The sequence below is a fragment of the Ochotona curzoniae genome, unplaced genomic scaffold (assembly GCF_017591425.1).
Source record: "Ochotona curzoniae isolate NIBS_2020 unplaced genomic scaffold, NIBS_Ocur_1.0 contig_43, whole genome shotgun sequence".
In the NCBI taxonomy this organism is placed as follows: domain Eukaryota; kingdom Metazoa; phylum Chordata; class Mammalia; order Lagomorpha; family Ochotonidae; genus Ochotona; species Ochotona curzoniae.
In genome coordinates this window covers 10,110,923-10,123,131 of record NW_024466218.1, presented here as the reverse complement: position 1 = coordinate 10,123,131, position 12,209 = coordinate 10,110,923, and the positions used below count along the sequence as shown (strand labels likewise).

General features: G+C 43.5%; 1 protein-coding gene across 6 annotated transcripts in view; it reads left to right on the top strand.

Annotated features, from left to right (window-relative positions):
- Window positions 1-1,126: 1,126 nt before the first annotated feature.
- Window positions 1,127-12,209, top strand: part of NOL4 (nucleolar protein 4) — a 264,078-nt gene continuing 252,995 nt past the window's right edge. For 3 of the 6 annotated variants that reach the window (XM_040984711.1, XM_040984710.1, XM_040984712.1), the window contains exon 1: window positions 1,136-1,727. In XM_040984711.1, coding sequence (XP_040840645.1) covers window positions 1,464-1,727 — 264 coding nt within the window. In that variant the 5' untranslated portion in view covers window positions 1,136-1,463. Of the gene's footprint in view, window positions 1,728-12,209 lie in introns of all 6 variants that reach the window. The other 3 variants (XM_040984707.1, XM_040984709.1, XM_040984706.1) reach the window with 2 other exon arrangements.

Sequence of the window (12,209 nt, the reverse complement as noted above, 5' to 3'; positions counted from 1 at the left end):
CGCTGGGCTGGGACCCTGAGCAGGCGCCGGGCGCCGGCCGGGCAGCCTTCCTGGCACAACCGCTCCCTGGGACGGGCGCGGGCCTCGGCCGAGAGTAGAATAAAGAGGAGCGGTGGCCGCCGCCGCGGCGCGAGGAGGATGGGAAGTCCTGTTTGCAGCCCTGGAGCACGCGGATGGGGATCCTGAATGGAAGAACCGCTGACTTGATTCGCCTGAGGAAATCGTCCGGAGGAAGTCGTACCTGGCATCCCTGCGCGGTGGAGGGGGTGTCCGTGACGTGGCGTGGGGGAAAAGCGGCGAGCGAAACCTCCCGTGTGGACTGCAAACTGTGACCAGGCAGGGGTGGGGAACGATGCCTCCGTTCGTTACAATTTCTTGCCAAGGGTTTCAAGCCTCCGTGTCCTAAACTTCTTTGCTGGGCACCCAATTCCGCCGGAACGCGAGGAGCGCCTGCTGGGGACCGTGTTTATCCCGGAGCCCCGCGGCCAGCGGCCTGCCAGCGTGCCCACGTCCTCCAGGAACCGAGATCTGTTTGGGGCACTCCAGCCGGCCCTGGGAACTAACGCCCAAACCCTCTCGGAAAGCTTGGCTTATTTCTGGAACTTCACTCCTGGGAACCTCAAAGCGGGGCCGCCCTTGAGCCCACATGCATCTGAAGAAACCATATTTTAAAAACCTTTGAAAATTACCTGGCTTTGCGCCTCCTCTCTCCCCCTTAAAAAAATCCTGTAAATGGGGATTTGATAGGCTTAAAAGACATGACAGGTAAGAACTTTGTGTTTTTCTAGTCCCCTGACGCCGGTCGGCAGGGAAGGCCCGAGCCGGAGCCGGACGCAGGAGCAAGGAGAGCCCCGGGCCCCGCGTGCCCTTCGGGGCGGGCAGGCGGGCGGGCGCTCGGCCCGGCGGCGGCGGCTGCTTTCGGGAGCGGCGCAGCTCTCGCTCCTGGACCGCGCGGGGCCAGCGGCTTGGGGAAGCTCTCCCGGGCGCACGCGAGCGCTCCATCTGCCCTGCCTGGGACGCAGCCACGGGGTGAGGCGTCGAGGGACCACTGCAGGTCAATATTGAGATTTTTAATAAACCAAGGAATGGGATTTTAATTATTCAGAATCCAACTCCTCTGGGCCAAACGCGACTGGGATGGTCCTGGACACACCATATTAAAAGAGCCGGGTCGCTGAGAGGACGGGATGAGCGCCCTAGCCCTCCGCTGCAATTACAAATGAGCCAGACTGGCTAGCACTGGGCATTGATTACCCGTGCCCAACTGGACCCTCCTCCCCTCTCTGCCCGTTACTCCCCACCCCGCTCCCCCTCACCCCCACCCGAGGCAGGCTTCCGCGGTGGCCGGGACCTCGCGTCCCTGCATCCTGGCCGGGGCTGCATTTTTCATGAGCCCGGGGTGAACAGGTGCGAAGTGCGCTGGGAGCATCCGGCCGGCGGGCCGAGCGCCGTTGGGGGGGAACATGGAGAGCGAGCGCGACATGTACCGCCAGTTCCAGGACTGGTGCCTCAGGACTTACGGGGACTCAGGCAAGACCAAGACGGTGACCCGTAAGAAATACGAGCGGATCGTCCAGCTCCTCAACGGCTCCGAGTCGAGCTCCACGGACAACGCCAAATTTAAATTCTGGGTGAAATCGAAGGGCTTCCAGCTGGGCCAGCCGGACGAGGTCCGCGGGGGAGGCGGTGCAGCCAAGCAAGTGCTCTACGTGCCGGTCAAGACCACGGTGAGTGACTCGCCTGCCACTGTTATTTGTCTGCCCGAGCAGCCCTGCGGAGCCGGAGGGGTGGGGGGATGGGGAGAGCCGGGGAGCCGCGAGCCACCGTTGGCTCGTGTGCCCCCCACCCTCCGCAACCCCCTCCTCAAGTCGTCCCCACTCGCAACAACCAGACGCGATTCCCTCCCCTCCACCCCCCACCGTGGCGTCTTTGTGGTCCTTTATTTTTAAAGCGGCAGCGCGCACCTCCGGAGCCCGCCGCCCTCCACGCTTCCAGGCTCTGGGACCGGTCGCCTAGCCTCCTTCCCCGCCCGGGGCAGCGTCCGGCGTCCTCAGACTGAGCCATTGTCCCACGTCCTTCGCCGGGCGCCTGGCGCGTGTGCCGCGGCGCGCATAAAGGCCAGGCTGGAACCCCAGCCGCACGCTCTTGATAACAGACGATTCTGATCGATAGGCGACAGTGTCTCCTTATTGGCACAAAGCCCGAGTGTGGCGGTCGCGGGCAGACGTGAGGGCTTTTCCCCGGGACTAGCTACCGGGCTTTATTGTTAGACCTTCTGGCCGCGAGCCCCGGGGCAGTGCGAACGCCTGGATACCCCGGGAGCAGGCGGCCAGGGCTGTTTAGATTGCAGATAAGGTCCTGGAGATACGTCCTCCCCAGCCCCCCTCCCCCGCACCTCCCCCACTCCCTTCCTCACTTCCCCGTTCCACAAATAAAAGCCGCAGATAGATGATGAGCAACAAAGAGAGGTGCGTTTGGGCGCGATCAGATGGTGTGTGTGTGTGTGTGTGTGTGTGTGTGGTGTGCGCTCGCGTTTGTGTTTCTCTTTCTGGGGTGGCACTAGTCTCACGGCCACAAAGCTTCAGCCTGGGCGCTGCTAGAGGTCCTGGCCTTGGGAGCTGAGAGTCTAGCTCCGCGTCGCACACAGACGGCTGTGGGGCGGGGAGCTGCAGTAGCAACGGCAACCGCTTTGGTTTCCAAGAAGATGGAAAGTGGGGGGCTCCAAGCAGAATTGCAGACGAGCTGCCCGAGACCTTTCTGCTGCGTGCCACGGTGGGTACCGGGCCAGAGCAGGGTTGGGGGGAGGTCACCGGCGTCCTTTGTGTTTGCGCCTCGCGTGGCTGTGGTTTCGAGAGCCTTTGCCCCTTCCCCTCAGCCCAGCCCCTCCCTCGCTGGCAAGTGTTTCCCGGCGCAGGGTTTCTGGAGTATGCTTAGGAAGGAGTGAGCTTGGAACGCTAGGCTGTTTCTGACACGGGGGTACATTCATTTGGAAACAGGTGCAGGAAGGCTTGTTCAGAGCGTGATCTGAAGGACTCCCGGAGGTTTGTGGCTTCCTGAAATGAATTGGGAATAATTGGACAGTGTGCATTTTTTTTTCTTTTTGAAATTCATGTGAGCGCGGAAATAAAGGTAAAATGGCAATGCTTGAAAGTTCTGTTGTTGGAAGGTTTCTAAGAGTCGGTGGGGAGCCTGGAGCCTATGGCACTGTTGAAAACAACGCTGAGCTTACTGTCTTGCTTTACCAGATAATGAAGACTAGACTGGCATGAATTAGAGCTGTGGCTTGTTTACATCTGGATGAGCCAGAGCCTGTGGTAGAGAATGGAGCGTTTGGATTCATTTGCCTTAGGAGTAACATGTAGGAAAATCATTTGCTGTGGAGATAAGTTAGAATTCAAAGAAGAGTGTGCTTTCCTTCCGACAAACCTAGTTCACCAAATGAATAAAATTATAACATGGTTTAATTAGCTTACAATTTTTAAATTGTTAGCTTACAATTTTAAAAGATAGTATATGTCTTAAATATATCTCGGAATTTTGCTTTTCTTTCCTTCTGTGGTAAACTTAGGTTCCTCTTTAATTGCCTCAGTCCAGTAAGCTTATCTTTGTGTCAATTTGTGTCCACTGGATGTGTTAACACATGTGTCTGTTTAAAAGCTTAATTTGAAGAATTCTAAACAATGTGCGTTTTATAATGGTTTTCAATGCAGTAAAAATCATTATGGATGGAAATGTTCTAAAAAAGCGTTCCTTTGCTCTGATATCCATATTTTCAGTTAAAAATTAGTACAGAGTTGTTGAAAAATACTGGTGAGGTGTCCTCCTTTGCAGAGACAACTCCAAGGGCAGTCAGATGCCTTTCTCTGTCCGATAAATAAAAGAAAGAATCACTTATGCAGTGATATTCCTAGGTAATATTAGCTTCCATGTAGCATTTAAGACCTCTGCTCATCTTTTGAGTCTGCCTTGACTGTCGAAGAGGTTTTTAATTCATGAACTGTGCTATTGCTCTTTATGGAATTTTTCTACCGCTTCTGACAGCTACAGACTCCTCCTCCTCTGAGAGACAGCCAATCATCATTTCAATGAGCTGAAAAATAAATAAAAATCTCTTCTTATCATGTTTCTTACTTTACAATTATTTTTCCCTTAAATGAAGTGATTTTTTTTCTTGGTAACCCACATATATATTATCACCAAGAAGACAAACCGATATCTCCTTTCACTCAAAAGGCATATAGCCCTAGAAATGAAGAACTATATTTGAAAGCTGTTTTCAAGTAGCCTGAGGACTTATCCTCAGCTGCTGGAGGACAGAGGGTCCCCCGGCTTGTTTTTGCGGTGGGTCGGTCAGCGAGATGCTTTGCTCCTGATGTTGCAGTAATCCAGTGCTGCTGATAATTAGACATCATTACTTCAGCGAAAAGGGAGACAGAAAAGGGGAGAGGACAGGCCAGGGCTAATTAACTACTTTAGTTTAATGAAAGAAGAGGAGGCTGATAGCTACTGGGAGGTTACACCAGACAGACCACATGGACTTAATTGCTGCAAGGCCATTTTTCAGTCCCGTAGTTAAAGAAGCTTGACTCTCCCTCTCATTTCCTGAAAGAATAGATGCAGCTTTGCAAATGCTCTTCTCTCAAAAGGCTAAACCTAAGTGATGACCAAATCAAGCCACTGACCACTACATTGAAATAAAACTGTTGACCACTGAAAAAGATAAACATACCCTTTACTGTTTGTCCTGGTCATGTCTAAAGCTGAAGGGGGCATATTTGTCAGTGATGTTTGGATTGCTCTGTGGCCGAGGAGCTACTGATTGGTCACCAAGCAACACCCTCCTGCATCTCAGCCATTTTAAGTCTGGAGTAGAACCTGTGCTTGGTGCGTCTGCACTCACAGGTGCTAAGCAGGCTCAGTGTGTTGAGCATCCAGACTGCTGATTTGTGCACAAATGACTCTTTTTATTTTTTGCAAGTTCCTTAATTAAAGATGGTAAAAATATTAAAAAGTGAAATGATGAGTAACTTAAAACCCATCTAGAAAGATACAGCCGGTGTCTGACATTGACTAGAACAAACTTTTGATCTATATTTTGAATTATAGCCACTGCACATATTCTGTTTTGCTTCTTTGGTAGTTGCAGTCAGTGTGTTTTTAGCTGTCTTTGATCCCAGCTGACATTTTGCTTTTTGGTTAGTTGAAAACATCACACTTAATAATTTAAATTGCTAATATACAGTCTGCAGCTTGATGTTGAATGGTCATTATAGAAAATAACCAGAAAACTAATTAAAGCTGTCTGCTAGTAATATGATGAGTACATTATCATAGTATTATGTACTCATGATATCTTAAAATATTTTTAAATTTATTTTAAAAATACTAAATTTTAAAAATATTTAAAAAACATTGTGATTAAAAAAAACACTTTGCTGTATAAAAGCTAAGGTCCTCTCCTATTTTTGAGCTTTCAGTCTTAAACACAGTAATGAATATTGAGATATTGAAGTCATGAAATGTGACCAGTCCTTTTCTTGACCTATATTTATAGGAACTGACTCTAAGGCCTAGATTTTGCCTTCTGTGCATATTTTTTCTAACATTTGTCCCACTAAAAAACGTAAGGTGACTTTTCGCCAAGAAAGAAATATGTGTAATCTTGAATTACATCACTTAAAGCTGATGAGTCATTCAGTTCTGTAATCTGCAAGCTCAGATTTCATATTGTTCTTGCTGTTCACACCGATAATTAATTACTATATTGTGATTAGAATGAATATTCATGGATTCATTTATAAATGGTTAGTGTTTTGTTGCTTCATTATGTTTTTCTTTCTTTTTTTTTATTGTTAATAACATTGTATTATGTGATACAGTTTTATAGGCACTGGGATTTCCCCCACCCCTCCCACAACACTCCCCCCATGGTGGATTCCTCCCCCTTGCTGCATAACCACAGTTCAAGTTCAGTTGAGATTCCTTCATTGCAAGCATATACCTAGCCTAGAGTCCAGCATCTTATTGTCCAGATAAGTTCAGCGGCTTCTTGGGATTATGTTTTTAAAAATCATTTTTTGCTACGTCAGGCTGAAGGAAATTATGCTTGCTAGGGGATTGTACCCATTTCCACCTGGTATATAGCTTTCTGCCTGAGGTTTACTTACACTAGACCATGCTCTCTTGTCAGGAATTTGCTACAAGTTTCGGAAAACAAACCAACCCGTCATGATACTTTGTATCTGTGATAGAGATAATACAGACACTAAGGTGGACATTAAAGTGCCCCTATCTCTTTTCCATCCACGGTGGGTGTTGCTATTGATAGCCAGTGCAATTTTGTTCTATTACAATCTGGGCATCTTTATGGCACTGCCTTTTGGGGTCAAACAAAAGCCACGCATGAGTGTTAGCAATGTGGTTGACATGAGTGGTTTCTTATGAAATTGGGAGGAATAAATAGAAAAGATTGAATTTAGGACTTTGTGGCAAGGCCAGTGGTCAGGACACTCTCGGAGTGAGTAGCTTCCTGCTAATGCAGGGGATGGTTGACACAATGGAGTTCCTGCTATCCTTGAAGGGAACTTCAATCCAGGTTCCATTTCCTGCCTTAGAACTTGTGCTGGGCTGTCGTCAATTGAGGAGTGAACCAGCAAATGGGAGACTTTCTTCTCTGCCACAACCCCTTATTCTTTCCTTTCTTAGATGAATGCGTTTTTTTAAACATGACAATTTGTTAGCAGGATTACTATGCACACACTCAGGCAATAATGGCCATTCTAATCTGTGTATTAATACAAAGAGCAAATTCCTCTGGATGCAAGGAGGAAGTTAGACTTTTCAGTATAGGAAGACTACCTCATCCTTATTTCCTAAGAGAGCAGTTCTTGACTTTTCCACTGGTTCATCTGCAATGACAGTGGGAGTGAAGTGGGGATAGAAGACGAGACGCAGTGCTTCTATAAACTTGCTGAGAAAGAGTTTTTCTTTCTTATTATCTGGAATGGAAGAAAAGGATGAAGCAGAAATAGGAATAAAACAGCACAACCTCAAGCATCTCGATCCTTTGTCAAGATCGTAAATACTTGTTCTAAATAGCTTTTTAAAAACTATATTATTATATGAAAGGCAGATTTTTTTACAGAAGGAGAAAGAGACAGAGACAGAGAGGTCTGCCGTCTGCTGGTTCACTTCCCAAGAAGACAAAATGACCGGAGCTGAGCTGATCCAAAGCTGAGGGCCATGAGCTTCTTCCCAGGCTCCCACGTGGGTGCAAGAGCCCAAGGGCTTTGCCGTCCCCCACTGCTTTCCAGGGCCATTACCAGGGAGCTGGATCAAAAGTAAAGAAGCTGGGACAGAATCAGTGTCTCCATATGGGATATTAGTCCTTAGTCTCTCTCTCTCTCTTTTTGATTCATTGATAACAAAATAAACCTCATTTATAGCATCAGTGACAAGAGGCGTGACATAGTGGACAGAGTGTAGACGTTTTTTCTTTTATTTATTCTTATTGGAAAGGCAGATTTTCAGAGAGAAGGAGAGATAGAAAGATCTTCCATTCGCTAGTTCACTCCCCAAGTGGCAGCAATGGCCAGAGCTGAACTGCTCTAAAGCCAGGAACCAGAAACTTCTGCCAGGTCTCCCACATGGGTGCAGGGTCCCAATGCTTTGGGCCATCCTTTACTGCTTTTTTAGGCCACAAGCAGGAATCTGGATGGGAAGCAGGGCTGTTGGGACATGTACCATTGCTCATATGGGATCCCGGTACTTGAAAGGGGAGGATTAGCCAATTGAGCCATCGTGCCAGGTCCCCCGAGAGTTTATGTAGACTTTTGAAGTGTGATTTATATCCTAGGTCTGGAGCATTTACTGGAGCTATTAAGTAGGTAAAGTTTCTTATTAAATATGCAAATACCTCTTTTTAAAAGTTAAAATAATGCTAGTTAAGTAGGTTTTCATAGGAATAACATACAATTTCAATGATATGCACTAATATATGTAAAAAAAAAATACAGTAATAGGTAAATACACATCCAGTAAAGATTATGGCATATGTATCATGTGCCTGACACATAAGGTTGAAATATGTCATTTTAAGTTATAACCATACATATCATGATACATTACTTGGTAGCATATGTTACAGGATTCACAATTATACTACAGTACAGAGTTAAAATATAAGATACATATGTAAATATTCAGACATTTATTCTATAGAGTCCATTTTTATAAAAATGAAAATGCCTTGAAAAATGGGAATATTCTCCTTACTTTAAAATTGAAATGAGGGCCCAGCACAGTAGCCTAGCTGCTAAAGTCCTTGCCTTGCATGCACCATTATCCTATATGGGCACCGGTTCTAAGCCTGACAGCCCCACTTCCCATCCAGCTCTCTGCTTGTGGCCTGGGGAAAGCAGTCTATGATGGGCCAAGGCCTTGGGACCCTGCACCGATGTGGAAGACCCAGAAGAGGCTCTGGGCTCCTGGTTTAGGATTGGCACAGCACTGGCCATTGTGGCCACTTGGGGAGAAAATCAGCAGATGGAAGATCTTTCTCTCTGTCTCTCCTCCCCTCTGTGTATCTGACTTTCCAATAAAAATTATAATAAAAATAAAATAAATCTTTCTATTTCATTTCAATTTTTTAAAAAGAAAAATAATTTTAGCAAGTCCTACCAAATATCCTAACTAGACATAATCGTCTTTTTAGATGTCTCTTTAGACATATACAGCAAGAGATGATTAATGTTGAATAGTTACATGTGGGTAGGGACAAGTCATTTCCCAAAACTAAAATGAAAGTCATATATTAAGAACTAAATATAGTATCACCAAGATGCAGCAAAATAAAAAAAAAAAAAACACACATCCAACATTGCTAATACATAACTGTTTCTTATAAATGTTATTTATTCCTGAAGTCAATGAAAAAGATTAAAGACCTTACGAGATTGAATTACATGTACTTTTCTCCTATGACAAGCTTTAGTTTCATATAATATCATGGACTTTGCAATGACAAATGAGGAGTAAGCAGATCACTTTTGCCCACTCTTGTTTTTAGCTCCTGGTTCATGGCTCAATATTAAAATACATTCATTATGTATTATGTCTATTATTTATCACAATGATTTTTGTATTGTCAATGCTTTTGATATTTATGCTTAAATTTACAAATTGGTTCTCCTTATTGCTTTTCCTTCGTTCCTATCTAAATGCTTATCATCTGTTCTTTCGTCTGGTTTTCTTTACTCTGAATGTCTTATTTGATTAGCTCTAATTACTGACGACCATCGCTTTTTCCAAAGAAGGGTGACTGTGCTGTGTTCTGTCAGTGTGTTTGCACCGCAGAGGGTTTGCCCTTTGGTGTGTCCTGAAGGGAAAGTTAATACCAAGTGTGAATTCGTTATTACATTCTTTTCCTGAACACTTGTGGATATTGTATGTGCTTTGTAAAATTTGAACGCAGGCCTGTTTTTCCTAATTTCATGAATTTTTACTTCTTTATTCCTCAAATCAAGTCATTACTTTAAGGTATATTTAATTTCCTTGCTTGACTTTATATTTATCTTGAGTTATTGTATTGCACTATGTGCATAACTTCATTTGTGTCTGTGTTCTGGTGATTTTTGCTGCTTATGTGTCCAGCTCAGTATTTTATGTTTTCTAGTGGGTGTTTCCACCCAAGACAACCAGAAGTGTTTGTCATATCGCTCAGCTTAATGTCTCAAGATTCGATTATATTGAAATAGATGATAGGGCTTCTTCCCTTTTAAAAGATGAGTATTATTGCATTATGTGTATCTGCCACATTTCGTTTTTCCATTTTCTGTGGGTGATTATTTAGGTTGTTCCCACCTCTGGGTTGTTGTGAAACATGTGGTATCAAAATGGGTGTAGAAATAACTCCCTGAGACTCCACTTCTAATTCGTTTTGACTTGTCTCTACACCCATAAGTGGGGTTGCTGCATCATATGGTATTTGGACATTTGCATTTGTGAATTTTGAGTAATTGCCTAATTGTTGTCCAAAGCCATTGCACTGGAGTGAGTGTTGCTTAAAGAGAAGCAACTGACAACTCTGTTTTTCATCTAAAGCTTTCCAATGAGCATACTCATTTTAAGCACTGCAAGTGTTGAATGTAATTTATAGTAATATTATATTAATGTCTGACATTTATCAACTTCTTTCTATAGGTTAATTAGACTTATTTGCACTTTATGGAAAATACCCTGTTTAATCTTCACAATAATCCCATGCAATTAACATTTTCGTACAAATGTGAAAATTGTGGCTTAAGCAAAAATGAATTTAAAAATTCACACCACTTGGGGAGACGAATCTTTCAGTTGAATTCCAAATACTTGTGTTAAATCACTTATTGCCAAACTTAATTAAATGTACTTCAGTTGCTTAAAAAAAAGTAAACATTCCCACAATATTGTAATTTATGAGTATTTGTCTCTGTACCAATTCTTAGTATATTCCAAAGCATATTAAAATATAAATATACAGGCCTGAGGTTAAAATGAGTATAAATCCACTTTTGGTATTTTCTTCTTTACTGTGATAGGTTATCTCGTGTTATAAAGGAGATGTGTATATATCAATTTGAAGACAATCATTCTAGTCCACTGTACACTGCTGTCTCAATGTGAAATACTGTGGCTATGGCCTTATACTTAAATAGTAACCCCTCATTTCTAGGGGACATATTTTGGTATCAATAAGCACAAAAATAAAATAATGCTTTCATTGTACAGATTTATAGCATCTATAAAATCTTTATACACATCTGATGCTTATTCCAGAAGACAGAACATTTCATCAAAGCCATAATGAACAGTCTAGAACATCCGAAGTGTAAGATACATTGAGCAATGAGGTTTGAGAAAGTATCCTTGGGTAAAATTAGGGAAGCCATGGAAACCAGGCTTCGTTTTGTAGGAAATGGCAGCTAGCATGGATGTCGTGATTTAGTTAGTTCTATGGTTAGAGTTGGTGTTTCTCAGAGGCTTATGAATCTGCCAGAGTGTAGATCAGGGGAGCAAAGCCTAAAATAAAAAGATAAGTACTTCTTTCTACTCAGTGTATTGTCGGAAATGATATACGGGTAATAAAATCAAGTTATCAAGATTTATATCAATATAACTTAATGTCTTTATGTTACTGAGTGATTGAATCCTGCTATCTAAATCTCAAACTTCATTAATTTCAGTATTATAGAAAAAATATTCTGTTAAATAAGAATAGATCTGAAGGCACTTAAAAGGACTAGAGATCAAATCGTAGTATAATGTTTAGGTGCTCTTTTTTAATTCTTTTACACCTGTAGAGAGATAACTGTTGATCTCTTAGCTGTAGCCTTGTCAGAAACTACAAAATCATTCCATTAGAAAAATCGTTCCACAAGCTTACTGAAACACAGACCTATTCAAAGTGAATAGTTAAAATATTTCTTCAACATGTGATTATTGCTTTAAAGCAACATTCTAAATCTTACTCCCAGGTTTTTCTCGCTCAAACTTCTTTGATTTTCTAGCCTTCTATCTATCTTTACCATTAAGGGTCTTCCCTACGTACACATTTTTGTGCAATGTACCAGGTAGAATTTTGCAAATAGCTTTCATCGTTGTGTCATTCTCCTTCCTTCTGAGTGTGGTTGGAACCTGTTGGTTTGAGCTCAGTCTCATGAGTACATTACCCCTTAAGGATGTAACTTGGAGGGTATGACTTTAAGGATGAGGACTTTCACATTGAGTCACATCAGTCTCTTATAATTCAGATTCAGTCACAGCCTCATAAAAGCGTGGAGTTTGTTGTTTTCCCTGGTTGGCACCAGGAAAGGAGGTGAGATTGATCCGAAGCTTGACATATTTTCACTTCAAGGCAGAGGAAGGTTTCCGTTTCCTGAGATGGATTTAACTTCTTGTCTTGGGTATTGTAAAGAGTGCTACGATAGAGTTGATAATGCAGGTGAGTCTTTGACATACTGACTTCACTTCCTTCGACTATAGAGTTAGTGGGAGCGTTGGATCATATGTTAATTCTGTTCTTAGTATCAGGGAGACCTAGCTTTCCCTTTTACTCAGTGGCTGTACCACTTTACATTCCTTCCGACAGCGTGGAAAGGCTCCATTTGCTTTACATCTTTGTCACTTTTATCATTTGTCTTTTTTGAGAATAGTCCTTTTAACAGGAATTG